Genomic DNA, 22230 nt, shown 5'->3' with positions numbered 1-22230 from the left:
ACTTAAATATTGAGCAATGACTTTGACCTTGAAGATAGGGACCCCACAATATGGTTCACAATGGATCTTCTAGTGATGAAGGATGGAAGCAATAACTTTGACCTTGAAGATAGGGATGCCACAATGTGGTTCACAATGGAGCTTCTAGTGATGAAGGATGGAATGTTAAATCTCTACATTTCATAAGGCTCTACAGTTATTGAATGGAAGAGTAGGAAAAACAGGAAATTTTAAATAATGAGTCGTGACCCTGAAAATATCTGCTCCCCTCCCTAAATGATGTATATGACATGCTGTTGAATGACGTAATATAAGTACATAAGTTAAGTTGCTTAATCTGATTTCACTCTTAAATTATGGAGCTGAAAGTAAAGTGTAATGGAAAAATTTAATTCTTGAACCAAGACCTGGACCCTGAAGATGGTACTTCCAGTCTATTGAACTGACACTTTTTCTAATGGTGGTGTGTAACTAGACCCAAATGTCATCCGTTAATCTTCAGTGGATTGAAAGTTATACAGCTTATGGGAAATGTAATGAAATATTAAATTACTGAGCCATGACCTTGACTTTGAATAACAGGACCCTTCCCAGTGATGTATGTGCATAACAATAAAGGATAATGTATAAATATACCAAGTTTCTTTCCTGAATCTAAATGGTTTGATAGTTATAGAACAGAAATGAAAGTGTAGTGGACTGATGGTTGGATTGACCAGTGGTAGCCTGAATACACTGTACCATGTCACTAACTTTTTGCAACATGGTTGTGGACAATTAATTTTTGGCCACATATCAATGAATCTTTTAAATATTTGAGGCTCACCTTGAACACTGTGATGAAAAGATCTACATCTTGGACTGAAGGAGAAGAGTGAAGGGGAAAACACAATCGTTGATACCTACAATGAGAAATGGTAAGATATACCAATTATTAAATTTTCTTCATTTTAAAATTTTCCAATACAATATACATGTATATAATATTCGTGTCAGTTTTAAAGCATCTGAAACATCTTATTTTTAATGATCAGCCGTACTCAAGTATTGGAATCGCACACGTTGTTTGAGTTGAGATTTTAGTATTTGCAAAACATTTTGTTTGCACACATCTGCTATGTCATTTTTGAACTTGGTGACAAACAATATGAATGCAAAAATAGATGGTTTGCATTGTACCAACATTATGGAAGTACATGAATTTGGTTTTTGATATTTTATGACAGAGCATTATAAGTTACGGTTATTTATTGCCAAAACAATTACAGCAAAGAGCCTTGCCCAAGGTGGTCCAATTGTAAAATTTAATCCACACTATTTTGGTTGTGAATCCGGCATGCTAACCACTGAGCCATACATTTTGGTGGAGGGGAGATCAAGGGTAAACAATAAACCACCAATACCTGCTTAATCATCTGTCATACACATCCATGAACCAAACAGTGTCATTGTTTAAACAAGTTTGTTACATACAACTTGTCAGCAGTGTTAGTCATTGCCTTGAAGTACATGTACCCACCCCTGATATCAGCTTCAGATCACCCATATTTATACAGGCCACTTGTCATTATAATGCAAAATTGTTACATGTACACACTGACTAGAACAGAACCATGTAAGTTGTAGGGGTAGAAGAATTTGTTGTTATAATCAGACATATTACTCCCTGTTTTTCCTCTGCCATAGTACACAGTCGCAATTAGAGGTGCACTGTGTTCCCAGTATACTGATTTACTGCAGTATTTTTCCAGTGGTTTGTACCACAGTAGTTTTTCACTGTACCAGAATGTCCGTAGTTCCCATCGTATACAGAAATTCTTGCAGAATCTTTAATGATATAACAGCATGTTTATATTCATGACAAAATAGTTTTAAAACTTGTCTTTTTTACAAACTGCTTTATATAAAAAAAATTAAAGATGAATATTACAAATATAATTATATTTATGATCTTTTAATCACATGTTTGATGCATGTTACGTATGCCAACACGGTGGCATGTCGGAATGTTAATTATAATGACTTTATGATTAGTTGAAGTAATAATCTGCCTCGAGTCCCTTATACAAAGGAACATATTTATATGCAAATCCACATATATATGCATATACACATACATAGTAACATGTACATATGTATAGACAACACTGTATTTACTTTCTTTTTTGAATAATTCCTTATTTTGTTTGGAATTTTATACTGTTTAGTAAACATGGTTGACAGGTGGGGAGTATTACCAGGTAGCCTATACTGGAACAGTGACTGTAAATATACAGGAGCACTATTATTGGATATCCTGTACATTAACTTGGCTTTTCTGAACTGGATTTGGTCTTTAATATGTAATATGTTTTGTAACTTACCAGCTAAGTTTTCCCAGCTTTCTATTTGGATTGATATTAGCCCAAATGCTCTTTTTTGAAGACTTGCCTAAGCTTTGTGATGTCTTTATCATTTGAATTACTCCTTACAGTGTTTCAATAATATAAATAGGGTTGAATGTAACTGTTATAAAATAGTTTTATGAGCCTTTCTAGAAGAAAATGTCTTATCTTACTGATAAGCCATACATTTGAATTAATTTTGAACTGATATATTGTATCTGTTCAGTCCATGATAGGTTATTATCAAACAAAACACCAAGTAGTCTATCATGACAAACCATTTGCAAATTTGTATCCTTCCATGCCAGCCTTTTTAGTTCATCACCATCGAAATTAATTCATTTTTGCCATGTTGAGATAAGTAATATTTTAGTTTTACCAGTATTTGCTACCATGCCATTGCATGTGCACCAGTTGTCCATTTTTTTAAGGGCAGTCTGTAAAGAAATTTTAGTTCATGCTTTGTGTTTTGGATGTCTGACAATGTTGTGTCATCTGCATAGAGATCTGAAGACGAAAGTGAATCTCCTAGTAAAAGTGGTTGGTCATTCATAAATAGTATAAATATTAATGGACTTAGAATTGAGTCTTGTAGGACTCCATATCCAGGTTCAGACAGAACATCACAAGACATAATATCCATCTTGATCTACATTGTTTGAAAAGATGTTAAATTGTTTTTTTTGATATTCTGGTACTGCTCACAAGGACAGAGGGAAAGAGGATTAACCTTTTAATTTACTTTCCTTATATTTTTGACAATCTACCAGGAAATTGGTGACTCACATTCTATTTTGATGGACATTTAACTTAACTTGGAACCAAGAAAGAGACATCTATGATGTCACAGGTGAGAAAAGAAGTTTCACTACGAGGTAGTGGGAGTTCCCAGATCTCACAGGGATTAAAATGGAACATAGTGAAGAGGGGACACTGATCTGATGGACAAGGCATTAGCATGGCTCCCAATCCCCACAGGAATTAAACAGTAACACAGAGAAGGGTGGAGGGTTTCACTGTCCAGATATAATCAATCAAAATCTGGTGTCTATTGCTTGAAGAGTGTAGTACTTGATGACTAGTGCTGGAAGCCCATTGACTCACTGATGCCAGGTGTTCTTTCAAAGACTAGTCTGGACCTGATTGAAGAATCTCTGTTTAGAGAACTAGAGTCAGTATTGAATCTGTTAGAGTGAGAGTGCTGCTCTTCAATAATTTTGATAGGAACTATTCATTCTTACTGACTATTGGTACTTTCTGTCCTTTGGGAGGGGTCAGGTTTCCTCACTAACAGGTGTGTCAGTTTATCCAAGAGCTTTATGCGATTTCCTGTTGAATTCACAAAAAGAGGAAGTACCTAGATCCTGCTGGGTCATCCCAAGATGAAGAAGTGACATTCTGCCTAGACCCTGCTGCTAATGGAATGGGTCATCCCAGATGAAGAAGAGGAAGTGAGACCTTTCTTCATGTAAATGTAGTGACATTATGCCTAGTCCCACATAATGTCTTTCCACAGACAACAAATACCAATATGACAACAGTCAATTCATATACACTTATTACACATTAAATACATGGAGAGAGTATCATGCATTTGTCCACAACTTGCAACATATTATAAGCTGAAAGGCATGGAGATGAGAATAGTCCTGCTTTCCCCCATAAGGAAAGACAGTTTGATGAAAATGGAAAATATGTGCACTGACATGTTGCAGACAGATCTATCAGCAATAATTTCAATGTATTATGAATAGATGATATCAGACCCCTAACCAACCATCAATACAGATACAGGTTTTTGATGGATTAAAAGACTTTCTGGTCTATATCATGTTTGCAATGTGTTTTAGTGCCAAGTCCATTCACTTCAAAGGCCACTGTAAATATATTAATTTCAAGGGTACAACAAATCATCATCACCACTTATAAGTCTAACTAAAAACAATACTTCTTATCCATTTCCCAGAGACAGGCTGCCTTTTTTATAACACAGCACTCATCAGTTTCATTCATCTCCCAAAGACAGACGGTCTTTTTATAACATAGCAATCATCAATTTCACCCATTTCCCAAAGACAGGTTACCTTTTTATAACACAGCAATCATCAGTTTCACCCATATCCCAAAGACACACTGCCTTTTTATAATACAACAATCATCAATTTCACCCATCTCCCACAGACAGGCTGCCTTTTTATAGCACAGCAATGATTAGTTTCATTCATCTCCCAGAGAGAGGCAGTCTTTTTATAACACAGCAATCATTAATTTCACCCATCTCCTAAAGGCAGGCTGCCTTTTAAAACACAGCAATCATCAATATCAATTTAATTCGTCTTCCACATACAGGATGCCATATTATAATACAGCATCATCAATTTCATTAAGAATCAAATATATAAATGCATGAGGAATCAGGTTTGATTACACTTTTTAATAATCTTTAATTCTTTGTACACAACCTGTCAATGAAAATATTTTTTTCTGTTGTAGATTTAGTGTGTGTGTGTGTGTGTGTGTGCAACCCCAATTTCCATTAACAATCATGCACTCTCTCTCAATTGGAAAGGCTTGGTTGGCCCTTTAAAAAAACTAACCAGCTTTCTTTAAGATCAAGCCCCTTAAAAAGAAATCCTGGATCGACCCATTTCTGAGTAGAGATAACTTTGATTTCCTATTTAGTTTGCGAAAAGAATTGTTCTTAAGAAAAATCAGTGTTTTCATATTGTTCCAACACATATCCTAAATATTTAGAAAGTAAACTAGTCAATTTTATTAAATGAGAACTTTCTATGCAAACGTTTCCTGGCATTCTTTGATTTATCTTTTACACAAAGTAACTATTCTTGTAAGACAGTAAGAATGCATATTGGGAGAAAAATCAGTGCACTCTGTACAAAAAGCATGTGTGCTCCTGGCATAGAAAATATACAAGCTTAAATTCTGAGTTCCCAGTGTCCTTTTTGAGCAGCTGGACATAATTGAGAGTGGTTTTACTTTACAATCAAACCCATCCTTAAGTCACCTCTGGAAATTTAGAAAAAGACAGGTAGTGGCTTAATAGAAGCCTGTTTCTACAATGATTTAAGGTAAGTGATCTTGAAAAGGTGGTTTTCTAAGTAAGTATTTCCATAACAGAGGTGATCTATATGGCAAGTTTGACTTTTCATACAAGAAGTAGGGAATTTTCTCTGCAGATAATTATTTATTCGTAATTTGCAGATACATGAATACCTGTAGTAATAATCAACCTCAGTGAATAAAGATCATCAATTTTTACAAATGCCTACATACACAGATAGTTCAACATAAAAAAATTAAATAATATTTCCCACATATGTCAGTACTGAATCATGAACTACCAGTAGTGTGATCATTGCAGATGTATACTGGAAGACTAGTTTATGTGGAGCAAACACTTAAGTTATCTTCAGAGATTTGTTTAAATGGCTATGTAGCATTGAGAGTTGCATCCTACTTTTTAATGCACCATTTCTGCTCAGAAGCCAGGATAGCTCTGTTAGTAGGGCATCAGACTTATAATCCAAGGGTTACAGGTTCAATACCCACCAAGGCCAGATAGAGTTGTTTGCCTTGGAAGTTTCTTGGAGAAAGCACTTTGCTCCCACTTTCTTGACAAGATCAAGCTAATAATGTGTTTTAATTTATGTTAAATACCAACAACAACAACATCATATGTTCCTTCACATTATGGTCAGACAATATGATTACTGAGTAGCAAATGACATTACTTAATAAATACACACTCTCAATAAATCCACACTCCTAATAAATACACACTCTTAATAAATCCACACTCCCAATAAATACACACTCTTAATAAATCCACACTCCCAATAAATCCACACTCCTAATAAATCCACACTCCCAATAAATACACACTCTTAATAAATACACACTCTTAATAAATCCACACTCCCAATAAATCCACACTCCTAATAAATCCACACTCTTAATAAATACACACTCTTAATAAATCCACACTCCTAATAAATCCACACTCTTAATAAATCCACACTCTTAATAAATACACACTCTTAATAAATACACACTCTTCAACTAATGTTTACTTAGACAAGTATTACTTGTGATCAAGTGTGGGCTTTCAGGATTCTGCTCCATCTGGAAAGCATAATATTTAGACAGGATTGAGGGTGATGAAGGCAACAGTGATGAAGAAAAAAATAAATTTACTGAATACTTTATATTTGGGTTGCTGAAGGCTGGCCTCCCATACACTTCCTCAGACACCAGTAGGTTGTCCTCAAATTCCACAGGCAGCACATGTGGCTCATGATCAAGATTGTCTAGGTCATTGTAGAAGAAAAATTTGTTTTCATCTGTGATTGCAGCTAAATCAATTACCTGTTGAACAAAAGAAGGTTCAGTATATTTTCATATGTGGTATATAAAATAAGCAACTGCTTGATTTAAAACCAAATCAATAGTCCCTCAAAGGGACTGATGTTCTATAACCAAAGGCAATATTCTGGCAAAGGGACCAATCTAAAACTGAACACAATAGTCCCTCAAAAGGACTGATGTAAAACTGAACACATTAGCCTATCAAAGGGACTTATGCTCTTTAGGGTGAAAATAATGTCAAGGAATTCAAGATAAAATAATTTCTTCCTTTTAATTGCTGCATGTTGAAACTATTTCTGATATTCTTCATCAATAACAAGATTTTCAAATTGGCTACTCTTGTGGACATACTTGATGTCAGATTGGAACCAATTTCGTTTAAGATCAAGTAGCAAACATCAGAAGTATTTTGGTGAAAACCTCATGTCAATATTACCTTGCATTCAGGGGCAGTAGTACAATTTACATTTATAAGATCAGCAATTTTGAAGAAATAGTGAAAGTAAGATTCCCCAGATGGCCATTTTGGAGGTCAGACTGGCACCATTTTGGAGGTCAGACTGGCACCATTTTCATTTTATGACTAGCAAGGCATGATAAGACATCTTTCAGTGAAAACTCATGCTGATTATTCATTCAAGAGAAGTAGTGATAACAGATTTTTTCAAGATGGTCACTGGTGGCCATATTGGATGTTTGAGCAGCACCATTTTCATTTAGGACCTACTAGATATCATAAGACATCTTTTAGTAAAAACTCCATGCTGATTTGAGAAGTAGATATAGCAATTATTGGATGTCCATGTGGCAGTTTTCTTTCTGATCAACTAGATCATGGGATGAATGTGTGTAAAATTTCATGGCTATCTTCCAAGTACATTAGGCAAAGTAGCAATAACAATCTTGTGCTAGTAGACAGTAGATGAATATATATATATATATATATATATATATATATATATATATATATATATATATATAATGGTGTAAGGTGAAAAAATAGTATATCTATAATATCTGTATAGTATTTATGTTGTATCTTTCAAATACCCAAATTGTATAAATGTTTTTCACCTTTTGACCTTGGAACATCAAATTATTCCAGACTATTGGCACATCAGCACAAAATCAATTGGACTTCATTTGGAACACCACTGGAACTCATTTGGTATACTCGATACTTTTGGACTTGTGATAGACCTTTAAAGACTATTTAGGATTTCATTCATCATACTCTAAGCTATTTTTAATTATTCATTTTGTATTCTAAGGAAATAAATTATTTATTTAATTTTACAAAACTAGAGTTGAACACAGCTTGAAATATATCTTGCCTGATTTATGGGAAAATATAAACTATCCTATCTATAAGTGTATGTAACCTTGACCTCTGACCAATCCATTTATGAGGGTTACTGATAATATGGGACATTACATTCAACTAATAATGTTGACAAATTTTCATTTAGGGGTCAAAAATACCTGCACCACTACTATTAAATTACAAAAGCAACAGGCTTCTTCTTTGTCCAAGAAACCAAACCAATTAAGAGTTTAATAAAAAAGACATGTAACACTTGTTTAAAGAACACTGGAAATACTGTGATACTCTCCATCTATCCATTTGTTCCCATATTTCCCAAAATGCTGGGTAGAATTTCATCAAAATTGTAGTTTTCTAGCCCCATATGTAGCCATCTGAAAGAGGGTCATCAGCCTTTGCTTCTACACCTAGGGTCCCTTGGAAGGAGACAAAGGTCAAATATGTGAAAATGCTACCATCATTGGCATTTTCAAATAATTAAATTTGATATCATTGCAGGAGGCTGCAGCATATGTGAGGTGTATTTGGATTTTGACGTCTGTGTTTCTGTCAAGGGTGGTGCTAGGGAGAGTATAGAAAATGCAGCATGGAGGTTTGCAATGGCCACTGCAGTTTCTCTAGCTGAGGGGGAGGGGGAGAAGGGGAGAAAAAGCTTTAACCTTTCAACTCCATTCAATACAGCTTACAGTCTTTCCAACAGCAAGGCAGCCATATAGTTTGGTGCAGGTGTGTGTCCTTGTAATTCATATTATTTTACCGAGATTTTCCTTCATATCATGATGACCTTCACCTTTGTTCTTTGACCCCAAATTAATAGTCTAGCAGTAAGTGCAAGTTATGAATGAAGTTTGTTGATTACATACTGACTTAATTACAGGTATCAGGGAGAAACCATTATACCTCATTTTGTCACTGTGACCATGGCCTTTTAACCTTTCCACACAAAATGAATAGGATACTTTCTTGCAAAAAGTGAAAGCCATTTGCTAAGTTTGGATAAAGATATGTGACCTTTAACTAAATATATTTCAAAGCAACTAAAATGAATGATGTACATGCAGACTGATGGAATGAATATGCCTTAACATGTTTCTACATATTGTATATACTCGCTTATAAGTGGAATCCAACTGCAAACCGCAAAGACCCAGATCAGTCATCACATAATGTGATGGCAGATCTGGATCTGTGCAGTTTGACAGGAGTAATCAGTAGGACAAAGAACACGGACCCAGTTCTGCAGGCACATTATGCTATAGCAGATCAGGATCTTTGTTGTTTGCAGTTTGACTTGATTTATAAGCAAACAATATATGGTATACCAGTGGTATAATAAATATTGTGAACAGTACATTATGTGCCCATCTGAAGTTAAATATTTCTCTCTTTCTCAATATAGATATATATATATGGCTGATTTTGGGCAGCATGTATAAGAAACAATTGTATTTATTTAGTAATTGTTACTTTGACCTTCAAGCAGTTCATTTAATCATCTGTAGCTTAATTGCCTTCCATCACCAGGAAGTGATCCTAAACATTTGATGCAATTATGTTGTGTGTAATTAAAATTATTTTACAGAAACTTTTCTCCTTTTTGTATCACACTCACTTAACCTTTGACCTTTTGTCTGAAGAATAAAAGATAAGAATCTACAAAGTCTGCTAAAAATACAATGTGTACGAGTGAAATTATTGGAGAAACTATTTTTATTTCTTCAAGTCACTAGAACCCTAATCTTGGACAGAGGTACCAAAAATATCAAAAGTATCATTTCTTACTAAAATTGCAAACCATCAACAAAATCAAGAAGTTTCTTCCTTATTGTAAGTGCAAGCTATTTACAAAATTAGGTCAGCAACTAAAGTTACCATGCAGAAAAAGTTTTTGGAGTCATAATGACCTAGGACTTTGACTTTTATGACTACTGTCATATGATTTCTACCTGACAACAAGTTCAGGTAATTGGTTTAGAACTAATGTTATTGTATAGATGTAAAGGGATGGAAGACAGATGGAAAAACATATTCACAACAACATTGTTTGATACACTAATGCCATGAGCAGGGATAACGATTCAAATTCTACATCATTGTTCCAACAGAGATTCAAGAATCAATAGATATACAATTGACATAACAATAACCCTGTACCATGAAAATAAAGTTTTGTGTCAAAATGACCTTGAACTTTGACCCTGTACAAACTGTATTATGTTGCTTCAATTTAATTTTACCTCCTTTCTTATTCTGGCCTCATCAAAATCAGCTTCTTTTGGAGTTTTGCCAATCACAACACATTCATGACATTTATCGCATGTTCTGATGGAATATGGCTGAAAATCTTTGCCAGTTTTAACAAACAGAACTGGTTCCTCTCGCAGATTAAACAGATATACATCCTGAAAAAGTTAAATGCAGTCCATCAAAAAAACAAAACAAGAAAATAAATAGATAAGCAACAAATTTAAAAGATCAAAATGGCGCATCACATAAAATAAGAAAGTAAGTAGCTAGGAGCTTAGTGCTAAGCAGCATTTCCAAATCCCTCCACTACACAATAATCATCGTAAACCCTGTCTCTTCCCAGCATATTGCAGATATATGCCTTAGAAATGATTTTCAGTATTAAGATCTATTAAAAATGTGTACAGCTCAGCAAAGCATTAAACAGATGAATTTTGTAGAAACAAAAAGGGGGGGGGGTCAATCTCCAAAATGAATGGATCCCATGGGTATAAAATAAAATGCTAGCAATAAATGGTCCATCACTCATTCAACTATGCATATCATATCCACATAACTAATCTCATGGAAAGTAGATGGCTAAAAGTTAAACTCATATGATACTGTACATTATATATGGTTGAGAATCTATTTGTCCAAGGTAAGCTTGTGATGTAGAAGCTAGCATTAAGAAGGGAGGTAATCAGGTGCAATGAATCTTCTAAATCATGATCAAGAGATTTGGAAATTAGGCTCATCAGAAGTCTCATTAACATAAACCCACATATCAAATTTAGCTGAAATCCAACAATTTCAGCAACTTTATGCTGCAGAAACTGAAATTTATGGCAGTTGTAAAGCGGGGCCAAAACTTCTAAAATGTGTCTTGGAATACTGGAAATTTAATTCAAGCAAGAGAAGATGCATGCCACATTTAGATGAACTCTAGTAATCCTTAATAAAGTTGTGTTGTGGAAATCAAAGTTAGAACAGTATACAGTCAGGGGCCATATTTACTGTCAATAACGATATGGAATTCTGGAAATTGAACATTTTCATAATCTTATACAGGCGATAGAAAAACTGCATGCCAATTTTTGGATGAAATCTAACATTCTGCAGAAATAAAAGTTAGGACTTGGGCAAAAAAAATGGCCATAGATCTTGCAAAGGATTTTATGGAAACTTGGTAAGCAAACTGATTCAGGGTCTCATTAATATTTTAACTTTTTATGAATATTTGGTTGAAATCTAATGAGTTTTGGTACTGTTACACTGTGGAAGCATGACAACAGGCAAAATGGATGGAGCATAATTCTTGTAAATAACAGCATAGGATGCTGGAATACATAGCTATTCAAAGTCTGCTACTCACTTGCAGACCAAATTTGTATGCAGCCAAACTATAACCTTTTAAAGTTTTGCCATGGAGATTCCCAAGTCTGAATAACCAGAAACATGGAGCCATTACTCCAGTCATGACACTACTGCATGCTGGATATCAAATCCACTCAGTGTAAAATATGATTGAAATCCAACAATCCTTAATAAAGTAACATGATGCAGACACTAAAGCTGAGAAGCCAGATAATTAACAGCTGAAGCTCTTAAAAATGTCATCCACTAATTTTATGGGTTTTTTAATTATATTTCATGACCATAAACTGTACAAAATCCATAATTTTTACTCTGAATGACTATGCATTCAATATACTTTTACATTAGGTGTTTGGCAAGTTCAAGAATGACATCACTGCAAACTGAGGCTTGGTCAAAGGTGGCATAATGCAGTTGGTAATGTTTGGACAATCCAACACTTTCATTAAGTTTAATGGTGAATTTCAGGAATTTGGTTGTAGAACTCTTTGCCACAGAAACAGATTTTTAATCTACTCATACTGTTCTAGAAAATGCATGAAAAATGTACAATTTTAAAAACAATCTTTGCCTTTGGCCTTCAAGTGTGCTAACAACATTTTACTTAAAATGTGCAAGTCCAAAATGTGTAAACAATTAGAAAATTGCTCCACTGGCTTGAAAATCAAATCAGGTCATCTCTGTAACAATACAAATAAGCCTATCAAATTTTATTAGCTAATCTCACAATGGGCTTTGCTTAATTGTGCTATCAAAGGTTTTGTCAAAGAAAAAGATCAATCTTCAGAAGTTTACAAGTATGTAAACAATAAAAATAAAATCCTGTAATCACCTAAAGACTGAATTATTTACTCTACAAATACACTTGCCATTTGTCAAATCAAGATACCATCACTGTAAGCAGTTAAAGAGCATAAAGAAATGTTCAAACATTAAACCACCATGCACTACTCACAGAAAATCCCCCAATGAAGAGTTGTTCCAGTAGACCCTCAAGCTCTAGCATTGTTGGCTGACCAGACATAAACACAGGAACCCCCTCTGATTGGTAAATGTTGGGTGCCACACAGTGACCAAACCGGGACATCTCCTTTCTTGGGAGAACAGGGTCACGAACAATGCAATACTGCCCCTGAAATGAACAGAGTACTGCAGAGTGATGGAAATGATAGTACTATGAAACCTATTCATACAGAACAAGTCTATGTAAAGAGCACCTGCCCATATACAGGTATTTTAATAAAAGAACATATGTGCACGCACGCACGCACGCACGCACGCACACACGCACGCACGCACGCACACACACACACACACACACACACACACACACACACCACACACACACACACACACACACACACACACACACAAGAATTCCCATTAGGAATCAAATGCTTGTCCTGTAAATAAATGATACCTGTCTAACATGGGCAGAGGATACTTTTGTCCAAAATGGATATGCTTAATCGATATAAGGGACATTATTATTACAAAAAAGTGGTGTGATTAATATTAAATGAAGGATTTTTTCCCCTTTTTTTTGCATTTACTCACATATTTGCTAAAACTTTTAATTCTGGGACTTGATTTTGTTCATTCACTATGTCTTCAGACCAGTTAACTTGTATAATCTCATATGTTATTTTCAGGGACAACTGCACATGGGTAAATGAACACAGTGCATTGGCCAATTTGATAAGTTTCCTTCATACAAGAGATGCCTGTCCATGAAGGACACATTTTTAGTGTAGTTTATAGACATGCTGTGCTGTGCAAGACAAGGGGCTTCAAGAGTGGTAAAAAGTTTAGCCAATCAGATGCGAGATCAACAACAGTGTGTACCTCTTGCTCATTTTGAAACTCATCCAACAGCTTGATAATGTAAGCATTAATACCAAGGTGGGGGAGGAGGAAACAGTCAAAGTTCAATATTTATCTAACACTTCAGTATCTGTCTGCCTTTCTTCCTGCTCCACTTTCTTAGAGCTCTACTGAAATCAGAGTCTTCAAAAGATGTCACCTCTAGTTATGTAAGTACATACTCCACTCTTTATATTGTTCTGTGCTCCCTTCTGAAGGGCAAGATGCATAGCTAGCTTAGTCAGCTTGAAGATGTTTGGAATCTGATCTTTTTGGCTGTTATGTACAATTTTTCAGAGCTCAAAGATATTATTTTTTAAATACATCAGCTTCAAAATTTGACTCTTCACTAACATAAACTTATATTCTTGAATCAGTTCCATGATGCCATATTAGGGATTTTAGTACATCAATACCATAGTCTGCTTGTGCAGACAGAGGTATTGAAATATATATTGTTCCTCCTTAATTTCATTTTTTTCATCCTTATTTATTCAGTTTACCTTAACCCTGATATGGATATATGGTTTTGTAGTATATGATCCACAGGGCTAAAATGATTGATTAAGAAAATTAAATTTGCATTCTATTTTTAAATTGTCTGGATTTTAATTAGGCTCTGCACATGCAGTATTCTGCCCTTTCTACATTTAATTTCATAATACCACAGAAAAGGAGATTCATCTCATTAATTGTTGCAGTTTATAATGATGTCTAGCACTGGGGCATCATGCCACAGACATGTAGCATAATGTCCCACCCAGTCACATTATCCTGACACCAGGCCAACCAGTCCTAACACTAACCTCTTAATGTTAAGCACCAAAGGAGGCAGCTGCTAGTACCATTTTTTATAAGTCTTTGGTATGACTTGGCCATGGTTTGAACCCATGACCTCAAACATTTGAGGCAGACACATTAACCTATTAGGTCACCAGATAAAGATCTATTTTACAGATGTATTTAATAACAGTATCCCCAATCAGTAGTGTTTATTTTGTAGAAATTTCCAGATTTTTTGGGTAGCTAGATTTTCTTTGCTGAGAAGAATCCTTTGTATTGAAAGAGCCATGAGTTTCATTGCTTATTATTAAAATAATGATGGTGTAATGACTCCATGGTCTAAAACTATGTAACAGAAAGAAGCAAATCCAACAAGTTATGCAAAATCAGCAAATAATTTATTTCTCTAGAATAGAAGTGAAAATTTAAAAAGGACACAGTATTGTGAATTAAATCCCAGATAATCCTAAATGTTCTATCACAAGTCCAAATATATAGAATGTTCTGAATTAATTCCAATAAACCTGAATATCTTGATTTATCAAGAATTTTGAATGTCTTGATGTACCACAATGATATTATCCAGAATGTCTTTGAATGAGTTCTCAATAATATGAAAGCAGTTTTAATCCAAAAAGTCAATGAGCATTTTGTAAATCTAGTGAATAATTGAAATAAATAATTCCTTTCAAATTATATCTGAATACAACTATAAGTGATTCCACAGACTGAAAATAAAACAGGAATGAAGACTCTGTTTACAAAATCCTCTACATACATATTTCACTTGACCTAAGCTACAAAAGAATTTCCCAGGGAAAACCCCAGTTCTTGAACCAAATCCAAATCCAAATCCACATCTTCTTTACTACTTATAATCATGACAAAAATCAGGTAGACAAAACATGATAATAGTCAGGTAGAAAAAAACTTTGCCTTCAATTACAGACAAAGGTAAAGCACACAATATAAATTAAATCTACAAAACAATAGCCCTTGTTGTAATTATTTTCAGAGCCTATCTCAACAGTCTCAGTTTTATATTTCAATACCATGAATGCTTTCAGACTGGAGTGCAGTGTTCTTTCATTTTCGACAAAAGTTTCGACATGACTGTTCACCTTGAGTCCGGTTTTAGTAACTTAAGTATGTCACATTACATCTGTGATTTTATTTTTGCACTTTTTGGATTCTTCAACAAACATTAAACTTTAAATTTTCATGTTTCTAATTCTTTTATATTATTAAAAAGAGATTTTCAATATCAGTAGCAACAGAGCCATATTTTACTTCAGTTATTTCTGATAACAAATTATATTTGTCTATATTCAAATGCTTTACTTAATCCTTCAGCCCTTATGATAAGACTCAGTTTTACTCTTACAGTTCCCTGCACCAACTTTGGTAAAAACTTTCCAAATAGCCTTAAGGTTATTTCCATTTTCATCCAGTACTTTTTTGTAGTGTGACTTATCATTAACTTTATTTCCATAATTTTATATTCTGCTTAATTTTGTACAAATTTATTATGGTCTCTGCTTTATTGCATCTAAAATTCACAGGGTGATTCAACCTGGCTGGTTGTCTTTCTTTATTCCTATATGTTTTTAAAGGGGCACATTTGTTTACTGTTTCCATGAAAAGATCCATCCAGGTACCTAAAACACAATCAATATCTTTAATGATTTGGATTGTATTCCAAGGAAACTGTTTCCATGAAAAGATCCATCCTAAAACACAATCAATATCTTTAATAATTTGGATTGTATTCCAAGGAATCTGTTTCCATGAAAAGATCCATCCTAAAACACAATCAATATCTTTAATGATTTCGATTGTATTCCAAGGAATTGGTTTCCATGAAAAGATCCATCCTAAAACACAATCGATATCTTTATTGATTTGGATTGTATTCCAAGGAATCTGTTTCAGATCATTCAGAAATTGAGTAGTATCAAATTATCTATAAGTAATGGATATTATTTTTCTTTGACTTTTTGAATATAATAAAATTCAGCCAATTGTTTTTTACATAATGACTGAGAAGGTCTGCTTATATCACCTAAAATGTACAATTCCTTGAAACTGAGGCTCAAGGTATGTGCATGAATCAGTTTTTGACAATGGATATCTCTTCACAAAACCAGCTATGCATGGTTTAGCTTCTCCTGGAGTAACTGTAGCCAAATGTATTATATTTAGCATAATTATCAGTTTTAATGCATACACACACACACACACACACACAATAAATAATAAAAAATAATAAAAGAACACATGCATGCACACACGCAAGCATGCATGCACACACACACACACACACACACACACACACACACACACACACACACACACACACACACACACACACACACACACACACACACACACACACACACACACACACACACACACACACACACACACACACACACACACACACACATGGAGCCCACCTCCTGCTTTCCTGTCCCTACTAAAAAGTTTGTCATAGCCATCAATATACAAGAAATTTCATCATGGTTTTCTGTCAACATTCTTTTCAGGAGTCCAATAAATGTATATCATTATTTGGAGTAGTTAGCAATACCTTCACTTGATCCATCTTTCCTCAAATACCCTGAATATTTTTGTGACTTATATGTAAACCCTTACCAGAAACTGCTATATTTAATGAGATTTACATCACTGTTATTATTAGAGGCACTCAAGGAGACACTAATGGTATTATGACTATATCAAGAGAATAAATAATATGTCAAAAAATGCACTTGTTTTTATTTCAACCCCCAATATATATATTTAATTTGTATTGTTTGTGACTTTTCTTAATGATTATATCTTATATACACCTGTATTTAGTTTAAACTGACCATGTCCAAAATGAAGTTAATGGTGCACCTGACCCGTGACATTTATAATATTTCTCTAAGATTAAATATTCAGATCATTATCAATGGAGGTAAACATTTTATTTGAATCTGAATCTAGGACATCAGTTTTCCACTTGAAAATTCCTAAACTTGTTAACAACTTTGAATATTTTATAAATGAAACTGACCAACATCCTGACTCTATTATTATGTCTTAGCTTTTTATATAATGTTGTTAACTTGAAACATTATTCATTCTTGCCTATACATCTGAAGCAGAATCAGCCTTATTGATGTGTTCAGTTTTTAATTTGGTTGGATTGAATTATTAAAATTATTATTCACTGGAATTACAAAGTGCTCAATAATATTCTTGGATAAAACTTTAACCATTTACCTCATTTAAGTGCCTTGCATACCCCTACCCCATTCTCATGGTAGCACCTTTGGATGCCTCCACCTGATTCACATGGAAGCAAGTTTAGATGCCTCTACACCATTTTTATGGAAGCCTGTTTGGATGCCTGCTGTAAACATCAGCTATTTTGAGTTAATTTTCATAGCATCACCTTCAAGGAAAACCCCCTATTAAATAATAGATTCATTGATGTAAATGACCATTACATCAGATCACATGGTTACTGTTCAAGCTTGAGTTGTACTCTGCTATTTTAAGTAAAAGGGTTGGATTTTCCACTCTCCAAAATGGAGGCTGCAGTTTTTGTTTAGTACTTTCTGGAGTTTGGACAATTAGAATCATGACTATGAAAGCTTCAATAACCTTAATAAAGGCTGTGATGTTGATTTAGGCAACCATGAGTTTTTTTTTAATTTATCAAATTCAGGTGATTTAGTGATGCAGACTAGACAAAGAACTGGTACATTTCAAGTATGAGAAATGGCAGCTTTGGTTGGTCACTCAGCTTCACTGGTTTTGACAGTGAATGAGTTCTCTTAAAATTTTAAAGCACATAAAAATTCTTCCATGAAAAATAATTATACAACTATAATAATCAGATTTTATTCTTAACTCTTTCTACACATAATAGATGGCTAAATAAATGTAAAATGGTTCGAATTGATGTTGAACATAACATACTACACTGCTATAACAATTAACAGGCACACATATGTGTCTGGAGCCAAATGGGTAACGGGTGTTCTACTTATAGTGCACTGCACTGTGTGACTTTGGTACATGTATGTCAACTGCTTATAAAGCCATACACTCTATGAGGTAAAGAGTTAATTTGGAATTATAGTGAATTCAGACAAGGACATTTAAGCTTATATTATTGTGATATATCAAAAGACTGTTAGCACATTACCTCACTCCAGGCCATTGTCACATCAACACATTCAAGACTACAGGCATATCAATACATTCAATATTGGGATTTATTTGGAATACCACTAGAATTCAATTGGAACTACATACATTTAGACTTGTGATAGAACTTTTAGAACTTCTTGGGATTTAATTCACAATACTATGGGTTTTTTTATAAATTTCACTTTGTATCCTAGGGAAATAAATCATTTGTTGAATTTTAAAAAAAACTTGATGGTTTTTGTTCATTTCTGTTACTTAGTTTAAGATCATAGAGTCATAACTCTCCTTAAATCACATAAAATGTATGCCAACAAAAATCCTATGGATTTAAAGAGCCAATCTATTCATCAAAATTTTGAAATCTACTGATATGATGTCCTGGTTATGTCACACTGTAAGCATGTCTCAATTTCCAGTGGAGGATGGTTATATCTGATCAATAGTTAATTGAATATCATCACCACTCTATGCTATAGAAGACTGATTTGCAGTATTACAGACCTCAAACAGACTTTGATTGTTGCTATATAAGACTGATTTGCAGTGCTACAGTTTTGAAATAGACTTTGATTGTTGCTATAGAAGATTGAATTGCAGTGCTACAGACTTAAAACAGACTTTGTTGCTATAGAAGACTGAATTGCAGTGATACAGACCTGAAGCAGACTTTGATTGTTGCTATAGAAGACTGAATTGCAGTGCTACAGACCTGAAGCAGACCTTGATTGTTGCTATAGAAGACTGAATTGCAGTGCTACAGACTTAAAACAGACTTTGATTGTTGCTATAGAAGACTGAATTGCAGTGCTACAGACTTGAAATAGACTTTGATTGTTGCTATAGAAGACTGAATTGCAGTGCTACAGACTTGAAATAGACTTTGATTGTTGCTATAGAAGACTGAATCGCAGTGCTACAGACTTGAAATAGATTTTGATTGTTGCTATAGAAGACTGAATTGCAGTGCTACAGACCTGAAATAGACTTTGATTGTTGCTATAGAAGACTGAATTGCAGTGCTACAGACCTGAAGCAGACTTTGATTGTTGCTATAGAAGACTGAATTGCAGTGCTACAGACTTAAAACAGACTTTGATTGTTGCTATAGAAGACTGAATTGCAGTGCTACAGACCTGAAGCAGACTTTGATTGTTTCTATAGAAGACTGAATTGCAGTGCTACAGACCTGAAGCAGACTTTGATTGTTGCTATAGAAGACTGAATTGCAGTGCTACAGACTTGAAATAGACTTTGATTGTTGCTATAGAAGACTGAATTGCAGTGATACAGACTTGAAATAGACTTTGATTGTTCCTATAGAAGACTGAATTGCAGTACTACAGACTTGAAATAGACTTTGATTGTTGCTATAGAAGACTGAATTGCAGTGCTACAGACTTAAAACAGAGTTTGATTGTTGCTATAGAAGACTGAATTGCAGTGATACAGACCTGAAGCAGACTTTGATTGTTGCTATAGAAGACTGAATTGCAGTGCTACAGACCTGAAGCAGACTTTGATTGTTGCTATAGAAGACTGAATTGCAGTGATACAGACTTGAAACAGACTTTGATTGTTGCTATAGAAGACTGAATTGCAGTGATACAGACTTGAAATAGACTTTGATTGTTGCCATAGAAGACTGAATTGCAGTGCTACAGAACTGAAGCAGACTTTGATTGTTGCTATAGAAGACTGAATTGCAGTGATACAGAACTGAAGCAGACTTTGATTGTTGCTATAGAAGACTGAATTGCAGTGATACAGACTTGAAACAGACTTTGATTGTTGCTATAGAAGACTGAATTGCAGTGATACAGACCTGAAGCAGACTTTGATTCTTGCTATAGAAGACTGAATTGCAGTGATACAGACTTGAAATAGATTTTGATTGTTGCTATAGAAGACTGAATTGCAGTGCTACAGACTTGAAACAGATTTTGATTGTTGCTATAGAAGACTGAATTGCAGTGATACAGACTTGAAATAGACTTTGATTGTTGCTATAGAAGACTGAATCGCAGTGCTACAGACCTGAAGCAGACTTTGATTGTTGCTATAGAAGACTGAATTGCAGTGATACAGACTTAAAACAGACCCTGATTGTTGCTATAGAAGACTGAATTGCAGTGCTACCGACTTGAAATAGATTTTGATTGTTGCTATAGAAGACTAAATTGCAGTGCTACAGACTTGAAACAGACTTTGATTGTTGCTATAGAAGACTGAATTGCAGTGCTACAGACTTGAATAGACTTTGATTGTTGCTATAGAAGACTGAATTGCAGTGCTACAGACCTGAAACAGACTTTGATTGTTGCTATAGAAGACTGAATTGCAGTGATACAGACTTGAAACAGACTTTGATTGTTGCTATAGAAGACTGAATTGCAGTGCTACAGACTTGAAATAGACTTTGATTGTTGCTATAGAAGACTGAATTGCAGTGCTACAAACCTGAAGCAGACTTTGATTGTTGCTATAGAAGACTGAATTGCAGTGATACAGACTTGAAATAGACTTTGATTGTTGCTATAGAAGACTGAATTGCAGTACTACAGACTTGAAATAGACTTTGATTGTTGCTATAGAAGACTGAATTGCAGTGCTACAGACCTGAAGCAGACTTTGATTCTTGCTATAGAAGACTGAATTGCAGTGATACAGACTTGAAATAGATTTTGATTGTTGCTATAGAAGACTGAATTGCAGTGCTACAGATTTGAAACAGATTTTGATTGTTGCTATAGAAGACTGAATTGCAGTGCTACAGACCTGAAGCAGACTTTGATTATTGCTATAGAAGACTGAATTGCAGTGATACAGACTTGAAACAGACTTTGATTGTTGCTATAGAAGACTGAATTGCAGTGCTACAGACCTGAAGCAGACTTTGATTGTTGCTATAGAAGACTGAATTGCAGTGATGCAGACTTGAAATAGACTTTGATTGTTGCTATAGAAGACTGAATTGCAGTGATACAGACTTGAAATAGATTTTGATTGTTGCTATAGAAGACTGAATTGCAGTGCTACAGACTTGAAATAGGCTTTGTTTGTTGCTATAGAAGACTGAATTGCAGTGATACAGACTTGAAATAGACTTTGACTGTTGCTATAGAAGACTGAATTGCAGTGCTACAGACTTGCAATAGACTTTGATTGTTGCTATAGAAGACTGAATTGCAGTGCTACAGACCTGAAGCAGACTTTGATTGTTGCTATAGAAGACTGAATTGCAGTGCTACAGACCTAAAATAGACTTTGATTGCTGCTATCACTTGTTTTGGAATATATTTCCTGAGCAATAAAGTTGAATTTCAGTGTTAGTCCATTTTTTGTAAATTAGGAATAGTGTTCATTGATAACTGTAACTCAGTAGGACTGTTTATTGCCCAATGAATGTTACCTGAAAGATAAGGCCATTATCTCTGTGATCAATTACTTGTCCATATGAAAAGCTGATTAATTTGATGTTCCATCCAGATATTCATTTTACATGTAAAACAATTACAGAATTACCATCACATTTCAAAGAAAAATAATCTCTATTATCATATCAGGTTTTTTAATGAAAGTAGCTTTCCTTTAATTTTGTTTGTGATACCATGATACAAGGTTACTTTCCTTGACAAACAACTTATTTTTATTGTCTGTACTTGCTCATAAGTTGAGTCTAAC

At 34.4% G+C, this 22230-nt stretch overlaps 1 protein-coding gene across 1 annotated transcript in view; it reads right to left on the bottom strand.

The window, feature by feature from the left end:
• The window catches only part of LOC149802641 (paladin-like), a 105428-nt gene that overhangs the window by 65146 nt on the left and 18052 nt on the right, over positions 1 to 22230 (bottom strand). Inside the window, exons 3-6 of the mRNA XM_089953805.1 lie at positions 12653 to 12829; positions 10332 to 10496; positions 6607 to 6770; positions 827 to 902 (exon numbers count right to left, since the gene is read on the bottom strand). Coding sequence (XP_089809931.1) covers positions 827 to 902; positions 6607 to 6770; positions 10332 to 10496; positions 12653 to 12829 — 582 coding nt within the window. The remainder of the gene's footprint in view (positions 1 to 826; positions 903 to 6606; positions 6771 to 10331; positions 10497 to 12652; positions 12830 to 22230) is intronic.

Source organism: Sinohyriopsis cumingii, chromosome 3, assembly GCF_028554795.1.
Source record: "Sinohyriopsis cumingii isolate HCF-2022 chromosome 3, ASM2855479v2, whole genome shotgun sequence".
NCBI classification, from domain to species: Eukaryota; Metazoa; Mollusca; class Bivalvia; order Unionida; family Unionidae; genus Sinohyriopsis; species Sinohyriopsis cumingii.
This window is presented reverse-complemented; position numbering and strand designations above follow the sequence as displayed.